This window comes from Aotus nancymaae, unplaced genomic scaffold, assembly GCF_030222135.1.
Source record: "Aotus nancymaae isolate 86718 unplaced genomic scaffold, 86718_ANA_hifiasm-v0.15.2.pri h1tg000018l, whole genome shotgun sequence".
In the NCBI taxonomy this organism is placed as follows: Eukaryota; Metazoa; Chordata; class Mammalia; order Primates; family Aotidae; genus Aotus; species Aotus nancymaae.
Window position 1 is genome coordinate 4,045,702 of NW_026988430.1, and position 26,473 is coordinate 4,072,174.

The 26,473-nt window shown below is 51.8% G+C and overlaps 1 protein-coding gene across 16 annotated transcripts in view; it reads left to right on the forward strand.

The window, feature by feature from the left end:
* The window catches only part of RAP1GAP2 (RAP1 GTPase activating protein 2), a 257,076-nt gene that overhangs the window by 150,437 nt on the left and 80,166 nt on the right, over positions 1-26,473 (forward strand). For 2 of the 16 annotated variants that reach the window (XM_064378129.1, XM_064378131.1), the window contains exon 1: positions 11,405-11,443. The exons of the other annotated variants lie outside the window; for them this stretch is intronic. In XM_064378129.1, coding sequence (XP_064234199.1) covers positions 11,420-11,443 — 24 coding nt within the window. In that variant the 5' untranslated portion in view covers positions 11,405-11,419. Of the gene's footprint in view, positions 1-11,404; positions 11,444-26,473 lie in introns of those variants that run through there. 16 annotated transcript variants of the gene reach the window in all.

Genomic DNA, 26,473 nt, shown 5'->3' on the forward strand with positions numbered 1-26,473 from the left:
GCTCTGTTGCCCAGGCTGGAGTGCAGTGGCAGGAACTCAACTCACTGTAACCTGCGCCTCCCAGGTTCAAGCAATTCTCCTGCCTCAGCCTCCTAAGTAGCTGGGACTATAGGTATGTGCCACCACACCCGGCTAATTTTTGTCTTTTTGGTAGAGACGGGCTTTCAACATGTTGTATGGACCGGTCTCAAACTCCTGACCTTGTGATGTTCCCGCCTCAGCCTCCCAAAGTGCTGGGATTCCAGGCGTGAGCCATTGCGCCTGGCTACTTCCCAGGGACTTTTGAGGGCACACCTTCTTGTAGCATTTGGCAGCATGGAGGTCCTTGGTGACCTTGACAAGTTCAGTTTCAGGGGAACCATGGGGCCAGGTCGATCAGCCAGTGGAGGCACAAAGACCCTATTGCCTGAGGTATGCAGAATTCCGTAGAGCTGAGCTGGGTTGGGAGGGGACTGTCCCCTGGGAAGATTGAGACCCCCCTCTGCTCCAACTGAGGGCAGGCGTTTCATGCTCAAGGCCAGGTTCTGTCCCTGGTAGCAAAGACCGCGTGACTGCCTCGCCCCCTCCACGAAGGCAGCGGGCTCCTTTCCTGGGTACCCTGTTTTCCAGAGGCACTCCCCATCCATGCTGCCTGATAGTTCCAGGAGGCGATGGCCCTGAGAGCATGTGCCCAGCAGCCTTGTAGGTTGAGCCCAGATCACTGGTGCATCCCCTCCTCCAGACATGGCCTGTCCTTCAGGCCTGGGAGGGCACGGCCACGATGCGCAGACCCGTCACGCCCAGGGCCCCTGCTCACCCTTCCCTCTGACGAGCTGTGTGGCCAAAGACACAGCATATCACTTGCCCTGTGTGGCACTGAAAGGCTCCTGGAAGGGTGTCTGGGACTGTAAGAGGCCTGGGGCTCTGTCTAGATGGATCTGCCTTGCTGTCACCCACCTCAACCTCATCCATAGCTGGCTGTGAGATGAACGGAACCTGGATTGCCCCGGCTGTGGGTCTAGACCTTCCCACAATGGCTCACCAGGCCCCCTTGTGGCCAATACCAATAGTACCAGATGGGAGCCCGTAGCTGGGGCTGGGGGTCTGGGGAGGGGTGACAAGCCCACCAGCTGCTCACGGTGCCCGCTGGGTAGACCCAGAGGGTCAGGTGGCTGGGAACTGGGACCCTGCCCTGCGTCCAGGGCCAGCCTCACTGCAGAGGTGCCCTGGAGACCTCATTAGACCAGGCCTGAGTGGGGCACGTGGCAGCTTCCTCCTGTGGAGCAGGGGCTTCTGCTGTGACCCCGGGTTTCCTACTTTTCAGGCTCATCCGCTGTTTCGGTCTTGCCCGGGCTGCAGCTTCAGCCCAGGGTCTGCAAGGTGGTACCAGCTCTTGGAGCCACGTGGGAGTGCCGCTTCAAACACATGCACAGAGGCATTGATCTCTTCTGGTAGAAAAGCAGTGGGATTGTAAGGAAGAGACTGAGGCCTCTAACTTGTCCTCCTTCACTCTGTGTCCCTCTTGTGTCATCTGTGTGCTTTTGAGTGGGGGACCATGGGATAGGCAAATTAGAAACTGCACAAAACACAAAACTGAAACAAGGAAATAAAACAACAAACAAAACAAAACAAAAGGGCCGGGTGCGGTGGCTCATGCCTGTCATCCCAGCACTTTGGGAGGCTGAGGCAGGTGGATCGCCTGAGGTCAGGAGTTCAAGACCAGCCTGGCCAACATGGTGATAGTTCATCTTTACTAAAAATATAAAAAACTAGCCAGGCATGGTGCTGCATGCTTGTAATCCCAGCTAGTCGGGAGGCTGAGGCAGGAGAATTTCTTGAACCCGGGAGGCGGAGGTTGCAGCGAGCCGAGATTGTGCCCTTGAACTCTGGCCTGGGTGACAGAGGAGACTCTATAACTGCTTATGGTGGGAGGGCGTGGTGCAGCTGTTCACGGTCCTTGCCTTTTGGGCCCATAAACGTGGCTGAGGACTAGGCGTGTATGTTTGCCATGAGTGAGTGTTTCCTATGTGTGTGTTGGTGAACGTGACTGGGAATGTTTTGGGTGGTTCTTTGTTGTATCATCGAGTGTTTTGGATGTGTGTTTGGGGGTGAGTATTGTGGGACCCCCATGTTGGTGTGAATGTATTTGCAGCTGAATGATTCCCCTAGCCAGGACAGCGGGGCGGCCCCTGGAAGGACAGCCTGTTGTCTCGCCCCCAACCTGGTGAGGTTCTCTGTTTGCCCCAGCACCCCGTTCATCAGCCCCAGCTGGCAAAAGGGGGTGGGGCCATGATGTTATTTAACATGTGGCTTATGGGGAGGAGAGCTGTTTGGCGTTCCAGTCCCCACGTGGTTGTTCTTGGATAATGAGGCTGTTGGAGCTTGGGGACTAACTGTTAGCGTCACTTGGGACCGAAGCACTTATTTAAGTAATCATTAGCTGGAAGATGGGAAAGGAACAGAGCATGCGATTTGCAGACATCCCCTCTTCCTGCAGGTCAGCCTGAAATGTAGTTCCCAGCAAGTGAGGCTGGTACTGCTCCGCCTTCCTCCTCCTTCTAGTGAGGCTGGTGCCTCTCAGCCTTCCTCCTCCCTCTAGTGAGGGGAAGGGCGGCTTGGGGTCTTTTAGGGGATGGTGGGGCTGAGTTGGGGTTATGGAGATGGCATCTCTCAGGCACATCAGAAGCACACGCCCCCAAAGTTCCCAGCTTCCCAAGACTTCTTTTCTGGCACCACTCATTATTCAGTGAAACCCAGCAGCACAAAGATACATATATCGATATATTCACTTCTCAGTCCGGCACGTTCGATGAACACCTGCTCTGCGCTATGCCAGGGACGGCTCCTGCAAATTCCCAGTAATCCATTGTCCCATGTGGAGGAGGCTGTTAATAGGAAGAGCCCAGATCATTGAAATTCAGGTTCAGCTCATCTCTGAAGCTGCTTTTGCTGTTCCCAGCAGTGCTGATGTGGGCCTGGGGGCTGGGGCACGTTGCTTTCCTCCTTTGTGCTGAAGCAGAAGGTGCGAGGCTGGAGGTCTCCAGGCAGGAGAGTGCGGGAGCAGCCAAGCTCTGGAGCACAGGTCGTTACTGGTGACGGGACCCCTCATGGTCTCTCTGGGGGACAATTGGAGCCCCAGTGGAGGAGGGCGGAGAGTGGCCGACTGCATACCCTGTAACCAGTGTGGGACCCGAAGCTCAGGGAGAGGAGGGGGAGGAAGGGTCGTTGGTATGTGCTGTGTGTCTTGGCCTATGATGCCTCTTGCTTTGGAAATTCTGCAAGGTTGCATTTTTAACATTTTTTAAAATTTATTTTTATTTATTTGTTTATTATTATTTTTGTTTATTTTTTGAGATGGAGTCTCACTCTGTCTCCCAGACTGGAGTGCTGTGGCACGATCTCGGCTCACTGCAACCTCTGCCTCCCAGGTTCAAGCGATTCTTCTGCCTCAGCCTCCTGAGTAGCTGGGATTGCAGGTGTGCACCACCACGCCTGGCTATTTTTTTGTATTTTTTTAGTAGAGACAGGGTTTCACCACGCTGGCTAGGCTGGTCTGGAAGTCCTTGGCCTCCCAAAGTGTTGGGATTACAGGTGTGAGCCACTGTACCTGGCCTATTTATTATCATTATTTGAAACACAATGAGAGCAGCAGGGTTGCAAGTTTTGATTCAGTCTTATCTGCACAGCCTGGGAGTGGGTTGGACAGTGAGAGCAGATAGAGAATCTTTATTTTGGAGCTGCATGAAGTGAGCTATGGGTCCTAGCCAAGTTACCGGCAGGACTAGTCGGGTGAACGTGACTGAATGTTTTGGGTAGTTCTTTGTTGTGTCATCAAGTGTATCATCAACTTGACGATACAACTCTGTGGCGCGAGGTCACGGTTCCCTGAGATGATGCTGGACTCTGTCCAGAGGGGTGGAGGAGATGGAAGGGGAGGTCGGGCAGGGGACAGTTTCGGAGCAGGAACCGCGGGCAGGGTGCGGGTTCCACATCTGGTCTGTGATGCATTCCCTTGGGATAGGCAAACCCAGAACCTTCTTCAGCCTGTTTCCTCCTCCAGGCACAGGTTGAGGCCGGGATTGCGGGAGGAGGGGAATGGTGCGGGGGTCTGTAGCGCCTGGTTCTCAACACTTGGCTTGGTGGAGGGGAGGAAGCCCAGTGTCCCAGCATGCAGCGCAGCATGGCTGCGGCTTCCCTTCTCCACGAGCCAGCCTGCCGACAGTGGGCAGGGGAGGGCGGGAAGAGAGAAGGGCCAGTGGAAGGGAATGGAGCCATGTGGACATGTGAGTGAACTGGAAAGAGGCTGGTTTATAGAGGAACCTTGCCTGGGGAGCAGAGAGCACTGCGGAGTGAGGGAGGGACCCCCGTGCCTCTGACAGCCAGACGCCTGCCCGCCAGCACCAGTGACGAGAGGGCACACGTTGTGGAGCCTTCGGCGCTTTGCATTTTCCAGGGACAGCTTGGAGGGAAGCAGAGAGCTTCTGGGAGGCCAGCGCCTCTCTTTTCTCCCAGCCTTTCAGCCTGGAGGGCTCTTTATTCCCATTCTTCAGAGAGAGACACTGTGGAGAAGACGGGGCCACAGTGGTGGCTGCTGGAGAGACCAGTGCCAAACCAGCGCCCCCTCCACTTCCCTGCCTCCAAGCCTTTGCCTGGGCTCTTGCCTCTCCTAGAATGCCTGACCCTCTGATTCACCCTGTTACAGACCTGGTGAGGTCGGTCTCGAAGAACCTGATGAGATTTCCAGAGCTGCTTTTATCCTGTTCCCCAACTAAGAGTCTAAGCCCTGAGCTGAGCCCCTCTCTAGGGGAAGAGTGGAAGTTTCAGGTTGAAGACTGCACCAGGAATAGCCTGCCTGGGAGAGTCTCTGGTGTAGAAACCCTGTACCTTAACCAGTGCTGGGCAGCTCGGAAGGAGGAACCCCCTTTGTTTCCCAGAAAAATGGGACCGAGTGCCCCAAGGCAGCCAGACTCTCACAGAGCCTCTGCAAATACCCACAGGGTCACCAGGCTTCACTCACAGCCACAGAGGGTGCCTGTTGTCCGTGCATCATCCTGATCCTGTTTGTACTTTAGGTTGGTACAGTGCTTGACTGTTTACAAAGCACTTTTTTTTGAGATGGAGTCTTGCTCTGTCGCCCAGGCTGGAGTTCAGTGACACGATCTTGGCTCACTGTAACCTCTGCCTCCTGGGTTCAGACAATTCTTCTGCCTCAGCCTCCTGAGTAGCTGGGATTACAGACACGTGCTACCACGCCCAGCTAATTTTTGTATTTTTAGTAGAGATGGGGTTTCACCCTGTTAGCTAGGATGACTCAATCTCCTGATCTTGTGATCTGCCTGCCTGAGCCTCCTAAAGTGTGCTGGGATTACAGGCGTGAGCTACCCCCCCGACTCTTTTTTTTTTTTTTTTTGACAGAGTCTCGCTCTGTTACTCAGGCTAGAGTGCAGTGGCATGATCTCGGGTCACTGCAACCTCTGCCTCCTGGGATCAAGTGATTCTCCTGCCTCAGCCTCCTGAGTAGCTGGGATTACAGGCATATGCTACCATGCTGGCTAATTTTTGTATTTTTGGTAGAGACAGGGTTTCACCACATTGACCAGGCTGGTCTTGAACTCCTGACCTCAGGTGATCCACCCACCTCGGCCTCCCAAAGTGCTGGGATTACAGGTGTGAACCACCATGCCTGGCCTTATAAAGCACTTACTTGAACTCTTCTGGTTCTTGCGGAAGAGAAGAATGATTTCCCCACTGTGCAGAGGAGAAAATGAAATACTCCTTTTAGCCAGCTGGTAAGACACAAACCTGAGTCTTGAGATTTCAAATTAAGTGTTCTTTCCATTACCCCAAGAAATAATTACTGAGTACAAATAATTACTGAGTGTCTACTACTGTATTTCATCGCCTCTAAGATGCTTTCCCCGTCCCATTTAACAACTCTGAAATCAGGACTCATCTCGTAAGCAATAGCACATCGTAATCTGTAATTGGCAGCAGTTTTAATTTCTTAGTGGAACACAAAATCATGTGGACCTTACAGTGGTCCACTTTTAGATTTGATGAAATCTGGTGGGTGCACAACTCTGGTGTGTGGAAACATGGCTTCTGCCTGCAAGGTGTACCGTTTAGAGGAAAGATCAGTCGTAGCTCTTCTTGTAAAACAGGATATGATGCCTAGCAAAACCAACTCAGGTGCCATGGGAATTCTGACTGAGGGGCTTCGGAAAAGCTTTAGGGAAGATGAGTGGGATGTGGACGCTCAGCATCCTGTTCTGTTGGTATCAACCAGCTGATTTAAACGACACACCCAAGCCCTGCTAGTGTGGAGGCTCACAGCTTGGACCCTGGAGGCTGACCCAGGTTTGCCTTGCCTCTTCATCTAGATATTTAACTCTCAGCCTCAGTTTCCTTAGCTACAGGGTGTAATGAGAGTCTCTCCTCACAGGTGGTTATGAGGTTTAGATAAAAGAACATATTCAGGCCAGGTGTGGTGGCTCAGACCTGTAATCCCAGCATTTTGGGAGGCCAAGGTAGGTGGATCACCTGAGATTAGGAGTTCAAGACCAGCCTGACCAATATGGTGAAACCTTGTCTCTACTGAAAATACAAAAATTAGCTAGGTGTGGTGGTGGGTGCCTATGGTCCTAGCTACTCAGGAGGCTGAGGCAGGAGAATCACTTGAACTTGGGAGGTGGAGGTTGCAGTGAGCCGAGATTGTGCCACTGCACTCCAGCCTGGGCTATAAGAGCGAAACTCTGTCTCAAAAAAAAAAACAAACAAAAACAAAAAGAGAGCATCTTTAGTCAAGGGTCTGACAGATAGCGAGAGCTCAATAAATGTCACCCCCCAGCCCCATCATGAAATTAATTCTGTACATCCAGTAGCTGTAGAGCCCACAGACATTTGCTGGTCAGTCGCTGTTGTGGGGTGTCAAGCACGTTCACCTTTGTCGTCGCATTTGCTCTTTGGACGTGCCAGAGTTGGGGATCTTTACTCCAGTGTTACAAAGGAGGCAAGTGAGGCCCCAGGCCGCACAGCTGGCCCGTGGCTGGGCTGGGATTTGGAGGCTGGTCTGTCTGACTCTCGGTCCCATGCTGTCTTCCCTGGGCTGCAGCCGCTGGTGAAAAACCACAAGCAGTGAAGGAAACACGGCCGATCTGGCGGGCTTGCTCCAGCCAGGGTATTTTATAATGGATTGACCACTATTGGGCATCCTTAATAGTGGGGTTTCTGGTTTCGAGAGAAGAGAGGTCTCATTCAGAAGCTCAGGAGGCTAATTTGACATGGGAAATGCGCGCAGACCGCCATCTCCTCTGCCGTGTCCACCTCCAGTGGCCGGTGGCCAGTTTTGCCTCATAAGTGCTATTTGTCTCGCTGGCCTTCATGCCGCCTTCTTTGCTGGGTTGTCTCTGGGACTCCCTCTCCTGGCCTGGGCCCTCCCCTCACCGTGGAGAGGATATCAGAGTGTGGCCACCCTGCTGCTGTCTGCTCATGACCCTGCTGGGGGCTGGGGGCCTTCTCAGCCAGCCAGACTCTCCTGCGTGCCCTCTGAGGTTAACACAGACAAACACACTCACAATTTTCCTCTGTATTTCTCTCCTTCCTCCCTGCCTCGAACTGGTTTCACTCAAAACACTTGGCTTTGCTATTAACAGGCTGTGTGACGTTCAGCAGGCCAGTTAACCTCTCTGAGCTTTAGTTACTCCCCTGCCACCCCAAAATGGATTATCATGAGGATCAAATATGAGGTGGTAGGAATGGGTCCTGGGCTTTGATATGGAGTCTTGCTCTGCTACTGCTAACCCTAACCCTCACCCTCACCCTAACCCTAACCCCAACCCTAACCCTAACCCTAACCCTAACCCTAACCCCAACCCTAACCCTAACCCTAACCCTATTCACTTACTTTTTTCCTCCATGGCCTTATCTCCAAAATGGCAGGAATAACTCTCTGGAAAGTCCTCCTGGACGCCCTTCCTAGCAGGAGAGCCGTTGGCAACTCCTCAGTGCGCCCGTGCAGGCGTGGGCTTTACCCACACTCCTTGCTCCTCATTTTGTGGATTGTAATTACTTGCTTTTATGATTTTCTGAGTCACTAGACTGAAGTCAGTTCCTTTATTCAGTTATTCATTCAGCAGGTATTTACTGAGCACCTGTGTGCGCCAGGTGCTGGGATTACAGGTGAAATGGGGGAAGCAGACAAACAAGAAGTGATAAGGCTGAGAGATAAGCGATGGGATAGGGCATGTGTAGGATGGGAGGACCACCTTGGGACAGGGAGGAGGGTAGATGCCAAGAGGGCTTCCTGGAGGAGGTGATCTCCAAATTAAGACCTAAAGGAGTCAAGCAAATAAAGTGGAGTGGGAAGGAGGAGAGGGACGGAGGGTGATCTTCCTTGGGTCTCCAGCTCCAAGCCAGCGCCTGGCCTGGAGATCAGTAAGCTGCTTCTCCATCTCTCTTCTTCCTTGCTCCTTCTGAATGCATTCGTGCAAAGAGGCAGGAGCTTGCATGGTAGGTTTTCTGGGCCCTGGGATGCTGTGGCCAAGGGGGTCGCAGAAGTGTTCTGGATGTCCTTCCAGCTTGGGGCATGCTGTGTTCCTGTGGCCGGGGCTGCAGGAATGGGTATGGCAGGGCGTGCTAGACTCGCAGGCTCTGAGTAGGGGTGGAGATGACCCAAGCCTGCAGCAGGTGCACGAGGGCCTGGAAGGCTGTTGAGGATGCAGGAGCCTTATCCTGGGTCCCTTTAGCCAGGGGAAGGAGAGAAGGGCTCAGAAGGGACAGCGAGGTCCATGAGCTTGGCAATGTCACTTCTCCAAGGTGGTCTTGTATGTCAGAATTTTGAGTTTGAAGGGACATTGCCAGGCCTCTCTGCAGCTAGGTGTCCCTCTAGCACATGGGTCTTCCAAATGAGTGAGGTGGCCCAGCTCCCATCCTAGAGTTAGCTCCTCTCCTCCCCCATCCTGACCTCCTGTGTCATTTCAAGCCCCTGGGGATGGACCTGTGCCAAGGTCTTCTCTGCCTGGCCTCGAATAAGCTATGTCTTCCGCAGCCCCTGCAGACATTTCCTGGCCTCTGCTCTCCCTTGGGAGGCTGTGGGGATCTGGAGCTGGAGCACAGGATAGAGCTGTGCTGGAGAAGGGAGACGGGCTGTGTGCTGGCGGCAGGCTGGGCAGGAGCTGGGCGTGAGCACGCAGCCAGGGCTGGGAGGAAGGATTGATGGTCGCCACAGTTGCTGTTGACAGAGGACATTTTGTGTCTCACCTTGCGCTGGACACAGTACGGACGTGATGTGCTAGTCTATAGCCACTTTGCAGAGTGGGTTATATTTCTCCCATTTTATAGATACAGAAACTGAGGCTTGGCCGGGTGTGGTGGCTCACACGTGTCACCCCAGCACTTTGGGAGGCCGAGGCGGGCGGATCACCTGAGGTCAGGAGTTTGAGACCAGCCTGGCCAACATGGTGAAACCCTGTCTCTATTAAAAATACAAAAATTAGCTGAGCTTGGTGGCAGGTGCTGATAATCCCAGCTACTCGGGAGGCTGAGGCAGGTAAATTGCTTGAACCTGGGAAGTGGAGGTTGCAGTGAGCTGAGACCGGGCTACTGTACTCCAGCCTGCGCAGCAGAGCAGGACTCAATCTCAAATAAACAAAAACAACAAGAAACTGAGGCTCAGAGGCTGAGTGACCAGCCCACGCAGCTTGTCAGCAGCAGAGCCACGAGTCAGTAGTAGCTTGTCTGCCCCACACTAGGTGTGGGGCTCTTTCTCCCACACCACACTGCCTTGTTTTGAGGGATTAAAACATTCATGCCTTTCCTTCCATGCTGGAGACCTTGCTTTCCTCCTAAAGCTGGAACAGAACCGAGGGCCCTGGATAGGTATGGAATGTGACATGTGACTAGTGTTGGAAAGAGACTGTGAGACCCAGAGGAGCCCTGGCTGAGCCAGGCTGCCTCCTTCCCGACAGCACCAGGTGCCTCTGGGTTCTGAGCTCACGGGGTGTCTCCCCCAGCCATTCGCTTTATTTATTGGTAACTTTTTTCGTGAGGATGTTGAGGATGCAGGAGCCTTATCCTGGGTCCCTTTTGCCAGGGGAAGGACAGAAGGGCTCAGTAGGGAGAGTGAGGTCCATGAGCTTGGCAATGTCACTTCTCCAAGGTAGTCTTGTATGTCAGAATTTTGAGTTGGAAGGCACATTGCCAGGCAATTTCCCATGGTAAAACCCTGTCTCTACTAAAAATACAAATATTAGCTGGGCACAGTGGCAGGTGCCTATAATCCCATCTGCTCGGGATGCTGAGGCAGGAAAATTGCTTGAACCCAGGAAGCGAATGTTGTAGTGAGCCGAGATCAGGCCATTGCATTCCAGCCTGGGCAGCAAGTGCAAAACCCCGTCTCCTTAAAAAAAAAAAAAAAATCCAGGCTGTTCCTCAAAGAGAACAGTTCCCTGTGCCTCTGCACACCCCTTTCCAGCCCCCAAAGCCGACACTTTTTTTTTTTTGAGACAGAGTCCTGCTCTGTCGCCCAGGCTGGAGTGCAGTGGTGCAATCTCGGCTCACTACAACCTCTACTTCCCGGGTTCAAGCGATTCTCCTGCCTCAGCCTCTCAAGTAGCTAGGATTATAGGTGCCTGTGTGCCCAGCTCAGTTTTGTATTTTTAGTAGAGACAGGGTTTCACCATGTTGGCCAGGCTGGTGTGAACTCCCGACCTCAGGTGATCTGCTAGCCGTGGCCTCCCAAAGTGCTGGGATGACAGGTGTGAGCCGCTGCGCCCGGCCCACTTCCCCTTTTAGCTCTTTCTTCACACCTTTTAGGCTCCGTGAGGTGCGTGGGGACGCCTCTAAAGATGAAGGCACTGGGCTCTCTTTGACTTGTTTTTATTTTTCTTGCACAAAGAGGGCTTACCAGTTCAAATCAGGGAAAACTGAGGCCCCCGCCAAGTGGGGCCTGCTGGAGTCTCCTAGCACACCAGACACAGGGACTCCTTCAGGGCCAACAGTGTCGCTGGCTTCCTGTGTCCCAGCCCTGCCTTCTCTCTGGCCTCGCAGGCCATCAGTGTTGAGAACTCATTCCCGGCAGGGGTGGAGGGAGGAGGCTTCTCACCCCTTTAGCTTCCTAGGCCCCAGTGGGCGCCCACTCATCTGCTGGTGTGGGCCTCTCCCTTGGAAGGGACCCCCCTTGCCCTTATGACGTATGACGTGTGGCAGCTCTGTCGGCCCTGGGCTCCGCAGAAAAACACCCGTGGCAAAGGAGGGGTCAAAGGTCAGTGCTAGTCTGTGGACTCACAGCTTCGGGCGGACACCCAAGTCCTGTAGTTCCTTGTTTGATCTGAAGGAAGTTGTCCAACGTCACCAGCAGCAGTCGCCGCCGTGGTAGTAGAGCAGCTGTGGCGGTGCTCAGGCAGCAGGCCCCCGGCGCTCAGGACATGGGCCCTGGCAGAAGATGGATTTCTTAAAGTACATTTTGGTGAGTGTCCCTGGGCTGTGGAGGTAGGCCCATCCAGGCCCTGCTGCCTGGAGCGGGTGAGGAACAGAGCATCTCCTATTGTCACCTGGCAGGGAGCCCCGAGTGGCTGTTTGCCTGCCCCAGGTCACGGAAGCCACCCTTCACTCAGGGGAAGGAGGAATCGAGACCAGAGACAGAGGGGGCTTTGTGGGAGGGGGGAACGTGGAGGAGGGGACAGACTCAGCACCTGGGCCTCTCCTCCCCAGCTTGGAGATTCAAGGTGGGTCCTGGCACAGGGCTAGAGAGAACTCACCTCTGTGCTCCTCTGGGAAGGCTCCTCGGCTCCCTGCCAGGGCCTGAGGGGACCCACTGCCAGCCAAAGGCTGTGCACAGGTGGGAGTGTGCAGGATGAGAGAGGGAGGGACTCCTCAGCTGGACTTCCGCCTGGCTTGGACGCTTGGAGCTGGCCAGGCTGCGTGTCCCGCCCTCTCTTCTCCGGGCTGTGGCTCTGGGGACTCTGTCCTGTCACCGGGCCTGAGAGTGTGGTTAGTGGGCGGCTCAGCGTGGGGAGCCTGAGCTGCGGTCCTCTCTACCAAGCCGCACTGTTCCTTGAGGCTCTGCTGACCCTCTTCCAGCTTTGCCAGGCCCTCTATGGCCCTCCTGGTGAACATGGGGGGCCCGGGCGGACTTGGCCGGGTGGGGACTGTGGGCTCCTCCTCTTTCAGCTGCTGCTGCCCGCCTGGACTGGCTGTTTTCTTGTGTTTCTTATCCTTCCTTGGCTGTGCCATCTTTTTCTTTAGGGGAACCGAGGGTGACAATTCAGGGATGAGTGTGAGGAGGGACAGGACACTCATTTGGAGGGCTGGACCAAGAGGTTCCCCCATCTCAGGCTGTGCCACCATGGGCTCCAGGATGCCCTGGGAAGACTGGGGACCTTGTGACCAGTCAGAAATGTCCCAACCTCTCTGGGCCCAGGCAGGGTGCAGGTAGTGGTATAGTGGAGAGTTTTAAGCTGGGCACTGATCTCATTTGATTCGTCTTTGAAAAAGACCATGTGGGCCGGGCGCGGTGGCTCACACCTGTCATACCAGCACTTTGGGAGGCCAAGGCTGGTGGATCACCTGAGGTCAGGAGTCTGAGACCAGCCTGTCCAACATGGTGAAACCCCGTCTCTACTAAAAATACAAAAATTAGCTGGGCGTGGTGGCATGTGCTTGTAATCCCAGCACTTGTGAGGCTGAGGCAGGAGAATCGCTTGAACCGAGGAGGCAGAGGCTGCACTGAGCCGAGATCACGCTACTGCACTCCAGCCTGGGCAACAGAGCAAGACTCCATCTCAAAAAAAACCAACAAAAACAAACAAAAACCACCACCAACAACAAAAGACCCTGTGGCTGTCCTCTGGGGAACTGATTTGAGAGGGGCTTGGAAGGAGGCCGGGGGCCCGAGGCGGCTGTCCAGTTGAGGCGCCGTGAGATGAGGGGGGCGGTGGAGGGGATGAGAGGTGGTCAGATGTGGGATACCGTGTGATAGTCAACTTGCCAGAGGATTGGATGTGGGGGGTGAGGGGTACAGAAATCAGTGATGACTCTTTGTCCTGGGTGTCACTGAGATGAGGAGACTGGCTGGGACGAAGGAAGGCTTTTGAGGGAAAGAATGAAGACAGTTCTGTTCTGGTGTAAGTTGGGAAGTTTGAGGCCCCCATCAGACATGCACGTGAGAGACTGAGCTGGCAAACCTTGACGGGTCTGGATTTGAATCAGGACTCACTTTGGCCAGGTTGCTTAACTACTCTGAGTCCCCAGCCCTCTAGCCCTCCCTCCATGAGTACCTGTGAGGCTTATGGAGTAGATCTGTAAACTGCCTGATTCAGCTTCTCGCGCCTGCCTGGCACGTCACCAGTGCCCAGCAGAGGATACCTTGGGACATCCTAAAAAGATGCTTAGTATCATCTCATCTTCCAGCTCAGGGACATTCAGTGGCTTCCATAGCAGTGCTTGAAACTTGTGTTTGGGGCTGAAACTTGGGGGCTGATTTGGCTCATAGAATGATTATGTTTGGTACACATAGAGTTTTTTTTTGAGACGGAGTCTTGCTCTGTCGCCCAGGCTGGAGTGCAGTGGTGTGACCTCAGCTCACTGCAACCTCTGCCTCCTGGGTTCAGGCAATTCTCCTGCCTCAGCCTCCCGAGCAGCTGGGACTACAGGTACATGCCACCATGCCCAGCTAATTTTTTAATTTTTAGTAGAGATGGGGTTTCACTATATTGGCCAGGCTGGTCTTGATCTCCTGACCTCGTGATCTGCCTGCCTTGGCCTCCTAAAGTGCTGGGATTACAGGTGTGAGCCACTGTGCCCGGCCCACATAGTGATTTTTAAAATTTTCTGTCATCAATGTATAAAAATTGGGAGAACTTGGCTGGACGCAGTGGCTCACACCTGTAATCCCAGCACTTTGGGAAGCCGAGGCAGGCGGATTATGAGGTCAAGAGATCGAGACCGTCCTGGCCAACATGGTGAAACCCTGTCTCTACTAAAAATACAAAAATTAGCTGGGCGTGGTGGTGTACGCCTGTAGTCCCAGCTACTTGGGAGGCTGAGGCAGAAGAATCGCTTGAACCCAGGGAGGGGAGGTTGAAGTGAGCCAAGGTCGCATCACTGCATTCCAGCCTGGGTGACAGAGTGAGATTGTCTCCAAAAAAAAAAAAAAGAGAACTCACACAAAAAATTGGATTTCTGGCTTATCTTGAACACTTGAGCAACACTGAGCTTGGATTTCTGCCTGACAGCTTGGCTAGAGATAAGGGGCAGTGGCTGCCCCCTTTGGAATGGTCACGTGCTCTTCAGTTTACCATTCTCACCCTCATGCCCTTTTTCTCTTTTTAAAAAAATTCGTGACGTTTATACAACATAAAATCAATGATTTTTTTTTTTTAACCCCCGCGGCGTTCGCGGCGCCAGTCCCCGCGCCTCTGGCGCCCGCCGCACCCCCGGTGCCCGGCGCGCCTGCCGCCGCCGCCCCGCAGCCTGCTGCCGCTGCCAGGGCCCCGGCTCCATTTCCTGGTCATCGCAGCTGCCGTTGGCGCGTTTGTTTTTGCGGCCCCCTTTGCTGTTTTTGGGGTTGGGCATCTCGCTCGCGGGCGCCCAGGTAGGTGCCTGGCGTCAACGAAGGCAGCTCTCAGCAGCGCGGCCGCTCCCGGCCCTGCGCGGAGCCGGCTCTGGGAAAGAACGGAGGGCGCAAGCCTGCGGTCCCTCAGCGCCCGTCTAGCCGCGCCATGCCGGCCGCCGCGCCCTCTCCGGCCTCCTGGAGCCGGCGCGCGGTCACCGGAGGCTCGCAGTCGTGAGGGCGCCTCGGGCCCGGGGCATGAGCTAGACGCTCCCGAGCCGGAGAGAAAAAAAATCAATGATTTTAAAGTGAACATTTCAGTGGCATTTAGTACTTTCATGATGTGCAACTGTCACCTCTATCTAATTCCAAATTTGTATTCTTTTTTTATTTGAGACGGAGTCTTGCTCTGTCACCCAGGCTGGAGTGCAGTGGCGCAATCTTGGCTCACTGCAGCCTCCACCTCCTGAGTTTAAACGATTCTCGTGCCTCAGCCTCCCGAATAGCTGGGATTACGGGTACCCACCCCCGCCACCTGGCTAATTTTTGCATTTTTAGTAGAGACTGGGTTTCACCATGTTGGCCAGGCTGGTCTCGAACTCCTGACCTCAAGTGATCTGCCCATCTCAACCTCCTGAATGCTGGGATTACAGGCATGGACCACCACGCCTGGCCTGGTTCCGAAATATTTTTATCATCTCCAAATAAAACCCCTTTAAGCAGTTACTCCTACTTTCTCCTCCCTCGAAACCCCTGGCAATCATGAATCTGTTTTCTGTTTTTATAGATTTACCCATCCTAGATATTTTATAGAAATAGAATTATTATGCTTCTGCACAGCAAAGGAAACAACCAGGGTGAAAAGGCAGCCTCCAGGATGGGAGGAAATATTTGCAAACCATATATCAGATAAGGGGTCAATTTTTAAAATGTATAAGAACTCCTTTAAAATGTATAAGAACTCCTACAACTCCATAGTGAAAAAACCTAACCTGATTTAAGAAGTGCACTAAAGGGCTGGGTGCAGTGGCTTAAGCCTGTAATCCCAGCACTTTGGGAGGCTGAAGCAGGCATATCGCCTGAGGTCAGGAGTTCAAGACCATCCTGGCCAACATGGTAAAACCTTGTCTCTACTAAAAATATAAAAATTAGCCAAGTGTGGTAGCAGGCACCTGTAATCCCAGCTTCTTGGGAGGCTGAGGCAGGAGAATCACTTGAACCTGGGAGGTGGATGAGGCAGTGAGCTGAGATTGTGCCACTGCACTCAAGCTTGGGTGACAGAGCAAGACTCTCTCTCCAGAAAAGAAGAACGTGTACTAAAGGCTTGAATAGACTCTTTTCCTAAGGAGACATACAAGTAGTCAACAGGTATATGAGAAGATCATTAATCATCAGGGAAATGCAAATCAAAACCACAGTGATATATCACCTCACACCTGTTAGGATGGCTGGTATCAGAACCACAAAAGATAACAAGCATTGGTGAGGATGTGGAGAAACTGGAACCCTTGAAACACTGTTGGTAGGAATGTAAAATGCAGCTGCTACGGGAAACAGCATGGAGATTGCTCAACAAATTAATGACATTAAAAAGAGGACTACCAACTTAATTCTTCACATACGGATATCCAGTTTTCTTGCAGCTCCACTTGTTGAAAAGACCATTTTTCCCTAGGATTGGTCTTGGCAATCCTGTCAAAAAACAGTTGGCCATAGACGTGTGGGTTTTTCTCTGGACTCAATTCTGCTCTCTTGGTTTACATGCCTATTCTTATGCCAGTACCACACTGTTTTGATTGCTGTAGCTTTATAGTAAGTATTGAAATTGGGAAATAGGTGTTGTCCAACTTTGGCCTTCCTCTTTAAGAAGGTTTTGAGTATTCTGGATGGAATTTCCATATCAAATTTAGGATCAGCTTTTCAATTTCTACTCAGAAGCCAGCTAGGATTCTGAAAGAGATTGCATTAGGTACGTAGATCACTTTGAATGGTATTGCCATCTTAATAGTATTAAATCTTCCAATCCATGAACATGGGATGCCATTCCATTTATTTATGTCTTTAATTTCTTTCAGCAATGTTTTGTAGTGTTTAGTGTACAAGATACTTGGTTAAATTTGTTCCTAGTTATTTTATTCTTCTTAATGCTATTTTAAAATGGAATTGTTTTCTTAATCTTCTTTCTTTTTTTATGGTGAAAAGATATACGTATATTTAGAATTAGCCAGCTGGACTCAATTTAGATGATCCCAATTTTGTTGGCAACATGCAAAGCATCATGAGGAGCCAGTTGAACCTATGCCTTCCTCTCCCCATCAGGCCGAATCAGGGTGCTGACCTTGGCCACATCCAAGTCACAGAGCTTCTTCACAACCTGTTTGATCTGGTGCTCGTTGGCTTTAACATCCACGGTGACACGGTGAACACAAGTGTGTTGTTGTCTTCTATCTTCTTCATGGCAGACTCGGTGGTCAGCGGAAACTTGATGATGGCACAGTGGTCAAGTTTGTTTCTCCTGCGGGCGCTCTTCTGACGATATTTGGGCTGCCTCTGGAGTCGCAGTGTCTTGGGCCGCCGGAAGGTGGGGGACGTGCGGATCTTCTATTTGTGACAGCGGACACCTTTCAACACTGGCTTCTTGGCCTTTAAAGCCTTCATTTTGGCTTCAGCTTTGGCTTTAGGAGGGGCAGGAGCTTCCTTCTTCGCTTTCGGTGCCATCTTGTGAAACCTGAATTTTCCTTTTCTGATTGTTTATTGCTGGTGTATAGAAACACAGCTGATTTTTGTACTCTGCAATTTTGCAGACTTCCTTTTATCAGCTCTAGTAGGTTTTGTGTGTGTGTGTGAAATCTGTGAGGTTTCTTATGTAGGAACATCTCATCTGAAAGTAGAGATCGTTTTACTGTTTCTTTTTTATGGTGGATACCTTTTATTTCTTTGTTCTGGCTAGAACTTTTAGTACACCGAATGGTAGTGGTGAAAGTGGGCTTCCTTGTTTTGTTGTTACCTAATCTTCAGGGGAAAGCTTTTAGTTTTTCACCATTGAGTATGATGTTAGCTGTGTCTTTTTTTTCCTTTCTTTTTAAATGCCCTTTATGTCAAGGAAGTTCTCTTTATTCCTAGTTTTCTGAGTGTTTTTCATCAGGAAAGCATATTAGATTTTGTCAAGTGGTTTTTTTTTTATCAATTGAGATAATCGTGTTTTTTCTTCTTCATTCTATTAATGTGACATACTACATTGATTTTCTTTTCTTTTTTTTTTTTTTTTGAGATGGGGTTTTGCTCTTTTACCCTGGCTGGAGTGCAGTGGCACGATCTTGGGTCACTGTGACCTCTGGCCCCCAGGTACAAGTGATTCTCCTCCTCAGCCTCCCGAGTAGCTGGATTACAGGCATGTGCCACCACGCCCTGCTAATTTTTATATTTTTAGTAGAGACAAGGTTTCACCGTATTGGCCAGGCTGGTCTGGAACTCTTGACCTCAGGTGATCCTCCTGCCTTGGCCTCCCAAAGTGCGGGGATTCCAGCTGCAAGCCACCATACCCGGCCTAGTACATTGATTTTCTTGTGTTGAGCCAAGCTTGCATTCCTAGGATAGATCTCATTTGGTCATGGAATATGGCAGTATGTTGTTGGATTTGGTTTGCTGGTATTTTGCTGAGGATTTCTGACTCTATCCATAAAGATGCTGGCCTACAGTTTTCTGCAGTTCCCTTGTGTCACTTTGGTAGTGCTGGCCTCATAGGATGAGTTAGGAAGTGTTTCCTCCTCTCCTATTTTTGGAAGGTTTGAGAAGGACTGGTGTTAATTCTCCTTTAAATGGTAGGCTTCACTATGAAGCCATCTGGCCCTGGACTGTTCTTTGCTGGGAGGTTTTTAATTACTACGGATTCCATCTCTTTACTTCTTATCCCGTTACTCGTTTAGGTTGTCTGCCTCGTGCCTGTAGTCATTTGCATCTTCTAGTCCAGTCTTAGAATTTAAATATGAATCTGCCTAATTTAAGATGTCCTATAAAAACCCAACCATCTTCCCACCCTTCCCCACCTCACTCATCTCTGCGCTGGTATCTCTTCAGAGACGGCCCTCCCCCCACCCCCACACCACCAGCATTCAATATGATTAATTTGTAGGTCAGTGGTTCTCAGAGTATGGTCACTTGGGAACTCGTTAGAAATGCACATTCTGTGGCAAAGAATCAGAAGCTCTAGGAGTGGGGCCTAGGAAACTTGTTTTTTTTGAGACAGAGTTTCGCTCTTTCGCCCAGGCTGGAGTGTAGTGGTGTAATCTCAAGTCACCACAACCTCTACCCCCCAGGTTCAAGCGAATCTCCTGTCTCAGCCTCTCAAGCAGCTGGGATTATAGGTGACCACTGCCACGCCTGGCTAATTTTTGCATTTTTTAGTAGAGATGGGGTTTCACCATGTTGGCCAGGCTGGTCTTGAACTCCTGACCTCAGGTGATCCTCCCACCTCAGCCTCCTAAAGTGCTGGGATTACAGGTATGAGCCACCACACCCGGCTGGAAACTGTTTTAACAAGCCCTCAGGTGATTCTGTGGCATTACCACTGCCATGCATAACAGAGAGCCATGAGAGGCTCCTGGCCCCCGTGACACAGTAACATGGTGCCTCTGAAGTGCTCCAGCAGCATAAGAGCCGTGAGTGGCAGGAGTTGGTGGTAAGGGAGACCAGAGGAGGAAAAGAGGGGCAAGCAGGTGGCTTTGGCGGGGGTGAGGGGAGAATTGGTTGGAACAGGACCTGATTCTGGAGGAGAGTTCATTATTGGGGGCACTCACTGGGCATAGGGTTGGCCATCCAGGGTGCAGGGTGTGGTCTGTGGCCAGAGAACAGACAGCTCTTAGTAGCAGTAACACTGGCCTGTCTAGCCCTGACTCTAGGCATCCCGAGAAGCCTGCCCTGGCCACACCCAGGCCAAGACTCGCCCTTCACTGCCTGCTTTATTGCATCTTGGTTGGCAGAATATTTAGTCATTCATTTGGAAAATGTTTATTTAGCATCTACTGTGTACCAGGCAGTTCTATTAATAGCACAGGGTTATGGCAAGGATCACAGCAAACAAAGAGCCCTGCCCTCGGGGGCCTTCTGTTCTGCAGCCAGCTGGTGGCCAGCTGATTCTCATCCTGCTTGCCCTGCGGACGGGGACCTCTGGGCCAGCAGTGGATCCAAGCACTGTGGCGTGCTCGGTGGTCAGACGACATAGGACACACCCCATCCAGCTCCCAGGGCATGCCCAGTTCCCCCAGCTTTCCACAAATGGGTTTACAAAACTCTCCAGAAATCCTTCTCCTTTCTCATGTCTTCCGTCTCCATCAGGATGAGAAACTCATGCTGACCTGTCTTCTCCCCCAGCACTTTCTGACCCGCATCTCCCCTCTTCCCGTTTTCCTGGGACCCACATAGGTGCAAAACACCTTCTCCTCCATCCTTATCTTCTGGTTATGTTTTTTGTTTGCTATTGACGTGGCTTTGCCCTCTCAGTGTGTCCTGGATTGGGGTGGGCGGGGATAATGAGGCAATTTCGAGGGCTCATTGAGCGAGCTGTGTGCCGAGGCTGTGCCAGGCTCTGCACACACTGGCCTGTGGGCCCTGCCACAGCCCTGTGAGTTAGCGGTGATGTTATCAGCCCCACTCAAAGGTGCTAGCACTCAGACAGCGTCGTTCTGTGAGCATGGGTGTGTGATGAGGAGCGGGGTTTAGCAAGGCTGCTGACACCTCAACACACCCCCACCTCCAGAAGCAGAGGAGAGGAACCCGGGGCTAGGGCAGGTAGCCCAGCAGGGACCCAGCATACTGCAGATGGGGCCAGTGAGTGTGACTTCCCCAGCTAGGGTCGGAGAGGAGAGAGGCAAGAGTGTTGTGGGGGTGGGGGTCTCATGAGCTGGGGTGCAACAAGAGGGAAGGAACAGGCAGCTGCCTGTCTGCAGGACATGCCTGCCCATGTGTCGAGCTGCTGTGGACCAGGGGGCGGCAGGGAGGGCACAGGGTGGTGAGATGGAGAGGGGTGGGTCCTAGACTCCCATCGCTTCTGCTGCTTTGCTGCCTGGGCAGTGGGCCGGCACCAGAGCCGGCAGGTAGGGGCATTGGGAAAGATTTCTTGAGATTTCCCAAACCGAAGTTGCTCCTTCAGTTCTTGTTCACATCCGCCCCTGCTACCGGGGACCTCTTCCAGCATCTTCTTCCCCAGGGACTCTCTTTGCCTTCCTGAAGGAAGACCAGTCTCTCTCTTTCTTTCTCTCTCTCTCTGTTTCTCATTTCTTTCTTTCTTATTTTTGAGACAGAGTATTACTCTGTCACTCAGGCTGCAGTGCAGTGGGGTGATCTTGGCTCACTGCAACCTCCACGTTCTGGGCTTCAGTGATTCTCCTGCCTCAGCCTCCCGGGTAGCTGGGATTACAGGCATGCACCACCATGCCCGGCTAATTTTTGTATTTTTAGTAGAAATGGAGTTTCACCATGTTAGCCAGGATGGTCTCGATCTCCTGACCTTGTGATCTGCCTGCCTCAGCCTCCCAAAGTGGTGGGATTACAGGTATAAGCCACTGTGCCTGGCCTACCAGGCTGTTTCTGTATCGGGAGGTGGTGGAGACAGGGATGGAACTCAGGGCCTGGATGGAGATCCTCAGCAGAGTACTGGCTCTGCGTGGTTAGCTATTGACTGGCTGTGAACGCAGAGCCCACAGGGATATGCTTGCTGCCTCTCTGATTTGGGTGGCAACAGCTGTTGCTGATGATACATTAGACAGCTCCACGGACGCTGCTATTGAGGAGGAGGCCCAATTACATCCCTCTGTGAAAATCCAGTGGCTGGCTTCGGGAGATCCCCTTCTGAAGGCTGCCCCGGGCAGGACTTGAGTCTCTGGGGCAATGCCAGGGAGTCAGTGTGCATTAACTGAGTGCCTGCTGTGTGCCCTTGGCTGTATGCGGCCATCTCAGGGTGTGTGGATGGGGTGTGTCCGAAAGGCGGAGCTGCTGTTCCCGGCTGGCCTGAGTCACCCTGCTTCTGGGTGGAAAAGGAGACTCACTTCCTGTCAACTGTCCCATTGGAAAGTGCAGCAAGTCACTGAGAAGTGAGGCCAGCCCAGCCGAGGCTGTGCTGCCACTGACTGATTGCTGCCACTGGGCACTGTCCACTCAGGAATCATCACCCAGCACATTGCTCATGGCTGAGGCTGGGTCATAGCCCTTCTCACCACCTGTGCCAGCCCCAGCCATGGGGCATCTTCACTCAGACCCTTTTCTTTTTATGCTCTTTCTTTCTTTTTTTGAGATGGAGTCTTGCTCTGTTGCCCAGGCTGGAGTGCAGTGGTGCAGTCCTGGCTCACTGAGACCTCTGCCTCCCGGGTTCAAGTGATTCTCCTGCCTCAGCCTCCCGAGTAGCTGGGATTACAGGTGCATGCCACCATTCCCGGCTAACTTTTGTATTTTTAATGGAGACAAGATTTCACCATGTTGGCCGGGCTGGTCCACCCGCTTCGGCTTCCCAAAGTGTTGGGATTACAGGTGTGAGCCACTGTGCCCAGCCAGACCCATTTGTAACAGTCATCTAAACACTGTCTCTGGGAAGACCAATGACATCAAGAAAAACCAAGTATCGGCTGGGCATGGTGGCTCATGCTTGTAATCTCAGCACTTGGGAGGCCGAGGCGAGCAGATCACCTGAGGTCAGGAGTTTGAGACCAGCATGACCAACATGGTGAAACCTTGTCTCTACTAAAAATACGAAATTAGCCGAGTGTGGTGGTGCGTGCCTGTAATCCTAGTTACTTGGGAGGCGGAGGCAGGAGAATCGCTTGAACCTGGGAGGCGGAGGTTGCAATGAGCTGAGATTGTGCCACTGCACTCCAGCCTGGGTAACAAGAGCGAAACTGTGTCTCAAAAAAACAAAACAAAACAAAACCCTGAGTATCTTGACGCTGCTAGACCACCTCCAACAGGACAAAGCCTGCTTCCAGAGGGAGCTCTCCAGTAGTTTCTTCTAGTAGCTGCTATTTACTGAGCGCTCACTGCGGACCAGGCCCTGGCTGGGCACTTTCTCCCGCTGTTACTTCATCAACCTAAGAGCGCTAAAGTCAGGGACTGTCTGCTTCAGTTTTCAGGTGAGTAAATTAGAAAGGAATGGAGAGAGGTTAACTGGCCTTGCGCAGCACAGCTGGGCAGTAGCAGGCTGACCACTCCCAGACCTGGGCTTCGACCGCTGGACTCTGCTGCCTCCCGTGTGTTTCTGCTGCACCTGAACCTAAGCCGCTCTGCACTGCCTTGCAGCCGAAGCCTGAGTTTTGGTGTTCAGCGTCGCCCAGGCCCAGGCCTCAGCTTTGCTTTCCTGTCTTATCTTCAGGATGTCTGACCCAGGGGCCTCCCGCCAGCTAGGCTGACCCACTGACTCTTCAGTGACCGTATGCTGAGTTGCTTCCGTTTTCTCCCATTGCCCATACAGCACCTGCTGCATGAGTACCACGCCCTCTTCACCCGTCTCTGTTCAGTGATTTCTCTTTATCTTTTGAGGTGGGCCTGGGATCTTGTGTCTTGCAAAAAGCCTTCATTGATGTTTTGGTTTTAAGATATGTCCACAAATTCTTTGATGCTTCTCTCCTCAAGAGGTGGAAACTGTTGGGTTCAGAGGCTCACACTTGTAACCCCAGCACTTTGGGAGGCTGAGGCGGGGGAATCGCTTAAGCTCAGGAGTTCAAGACCAGCCTGGGCAACATGGTGAAACCCTGTTTCTACTAAAAATACAAAAATTAGCCAGACGTGGTGGCAAGCGCTTGTAGTCCCTGCTACTCGGGAGGCTGGGGTGGGAGGATCACTTGAGCCCAAGAGGTCAAGGCTGCAGTGAGCTGTGATCATGCCGCCATACTCCAGCCTGGGTGACAGAGTGAGACCTTGTCTCAAAAACAAAAATAAAAAGAGGTGGAACCTAGGCTGGGTGCAGTGGCTCACACCTGTAATCCCAGCACTTGGGGAGGCCAAGGCAGGGGGATCATTTGAGGTCAGGAGTTCAAGACCAGCCTGGCCAACATGGTGAAACCCCAACTCTGCTAAATATACAAAAAAATGAACTAGGCGTGGTGGCGTGTGCCTGTAATTCCAGCTACTCAGGAGGCAGAGGCATAAGAATCACTTGAACCCAGGAGGTGGAGGTTGCAGTGAGCTGACATTGCACCACTGTACTCCAGCCTGGATGACAGAGTGAGACCCTGTCTCAAAAAAAAAAAAAAAAAAAAAAGGTGGAACCTAATTCCCCTCCTTTTGAGTGTGAGCTGGACTTGGACACTCACTTCCACTTGATAGGATAAAGTGGAGGTGATGACTGTGATTTCAGAATAGATGGTAAGAGTTACCACCACACTCCCTCGGTCCCCTCTCCTCTCTCTGATTGCTTGTTCTGGGGGAAGTCAGTTGCAGTGTTTTGAGGACACCCAAGTAGCCTCTGAAGAGGCCCATGTGACAAGGAACTGAGGGCCCTGCCAGTGTGCATGTGAGTGTGCCATCCTGGACGTGGGTGCTGCATCCCAGTCAAGCCTTCAGATGATGCAGCCCTTCCTGACACCTTGACTGCAGCCCCATGAGAAACCCTCAGCCAGAGCGGTACCACTAAGCCACTCCTGAATTTCTCACCCATAGAAATTCTTTTCAACCATTAACTTTTGGAGTAATTTGTTACACAGCAATAGAGAACTACACTTGACCCCCCAGCAAGAAGTGTTTTGTTTTTTATTTTTCCCCCAGGCTGGAGTGCAGTGGCACCATCTTGGCTCACCGTAACCCCTGCCTCCCGGGTTTAAGCGATTCTCCTGCCTCAGCTTCCCGAGTAGCTGGAATTACAGGCATGCACCACCATGCCCGACTAATTTTTATAATTTTAGTAGAGATGGGGTTTCACCATGTTGGCCAATCTGGTCTCGAACTGCTGACCTCAGGGGATCCACTCACTTCAGCCTCCCAAACTGCTGAGATTACAGGCATGAGCCACTGTGCCTGGCTGCAAGAGGTGCTTTATGCTTCCTTAGAACCACTGAAGCACGAGTCCCCTGTAGCGTATCTCTGGACAGCTGTCTCTCATAATGAAAATCAAGTACCCTAGAAGTTGATCCTTTTCCTAGCACATACTTCCAGCATCCAGTTGATGCCTTAGATATGCTCAAAAGGTTAGGGTTAACTGACTGACTAATAGAAGGATACTGTTTAAGAACATACCTAAAGAATTTTTTATTGCCAGCTTGTGTGGAGAGCAGAGAGGGAGCTGGATTTAGGGGTGATTCAAGAGAGCTTCTTAGTCTATAATACACAGGACCCAGGATATGCTTAGGAATGAATTGGCCCAGATGGAGGGGCTTCCCGCCAGCTCGAAGGCTGGGACTCTGTGTCTCTGGACACACTCTGTTGTGAAGCTGGGGGAAGGGCCTGTCGCTAGGGTTGGGGGAAGCAAAGAAAGGACTGCCAGAGCCTCCACTTATGTGTCAGTCTTATACACATTGCTAATTGCAAAAATAATTTATAATTGTAGGAAATTTAAAAAAATAATGGCTGGGTGCGGTGGCTCACGCCTGTAATTCCAGCACTTTGGGAGGCTGAAGTGGGTGGATCACCTGTGGTCAGGAGTTCAAGACCAGCCTGGTCAACATGGTGAAACCCAATCTCTACTAAAAATACAAAAATTAGCCAGACGTGGTGGCCAGCGCCTGTGATCACAGCTACTCGGGAGGCTGAGGCAGGAGAATCGCCTGAACCGCGAAGGCAGAGATTGCAGTGAGCTGAGATCGGGCCACTGCACTCCAGCTGGGTGACAGAGTGAGACTCTGTCTCAGAAAAACAAAACAAAACAAAGCTGAAAAGCAAAAAGGGGAAAATCATCCCTACCTTCAACCTCATTTTGTTGTGTATCCTTCAGGATATTTTTCTTGTGCCGTGGGGGTGATCACACCCTCCCTCGGATGCAGTCCTGCACCTACGTACACAAACACGTTCTTTCTGTTTCTTGGAAACAGTGGGATCGTCTTGTTCAAAACCCTGTTTTTCTCACTTAGCAAGGCATTGTGAACTTTTGCAGTAGCATCATGAACACAGACCTCCTCTTGTCGTAGTTTATTGTATGAGTGACCCCTGTGCCTCATTTTCTCTTCCTCTCACTGGTGGGTCCTTCCCCCCACCACTCACACTTTTGGCCTGTAAACGGTGCTGGGACAAGCGACCTTGGATATGTGTTCTTACGCTATGGCCTGAAGATTGTTCTAGCTTAAATTCCCTAGAGTGGGTTTATTGGACCCAATGACGTGGATATTTTAAAAGTTTGGGCCACATAGTGCCTTTAGAAAGGCTGTATCAGGGACGCACTCACCCATAGTTCCTGCGGCCTGGACCCCATATCTTTCCCAGCACTGGGCGATCAGATAGTGGAAGATGATATCTTACTGTGATCTTAATTTCTTTAATAGCTAGAGAGCTTGGGCTTGTTTCCATGTGGTCATTGGTCATTTTATGTTTGTCCTTTAATCATGTGTTCATGTCCTTTGCACATATTTTCTTTTTTTTTTCTTTTGAGACAGAGTTGCAGATTTTCTTTCCTGTCCTTTTCTTTTCAGATGGAGTCTTGCTCTGTCACTTAGGCTGGAGTGCAGTGGTGGGATCTCGGTTCACTGCAGCCTCCGCCTCTTGGGTTCAGGCGATTCTCGTACCTCAGCCTCCCGAGTAGTTAGGATTACAGGCATGCACGATCACGCCCAGCTAATTTTTTTTGTTCTTTTGAGACTTGCTCTATTGCCCAGTCTGGAGTATAGTGGCGTGATCTCAGCTCACTGCAATCTCCACCTTCCAGGTTCAAGTGATTCTCCTGCCTCAGCCTCCTGAGTGGCTGGGACTACAGGCATGTGCCACCATGCTCCGCTCATTTTTTAATTTTTAGTAGAGACAGGGTTTCACCATGTTGGC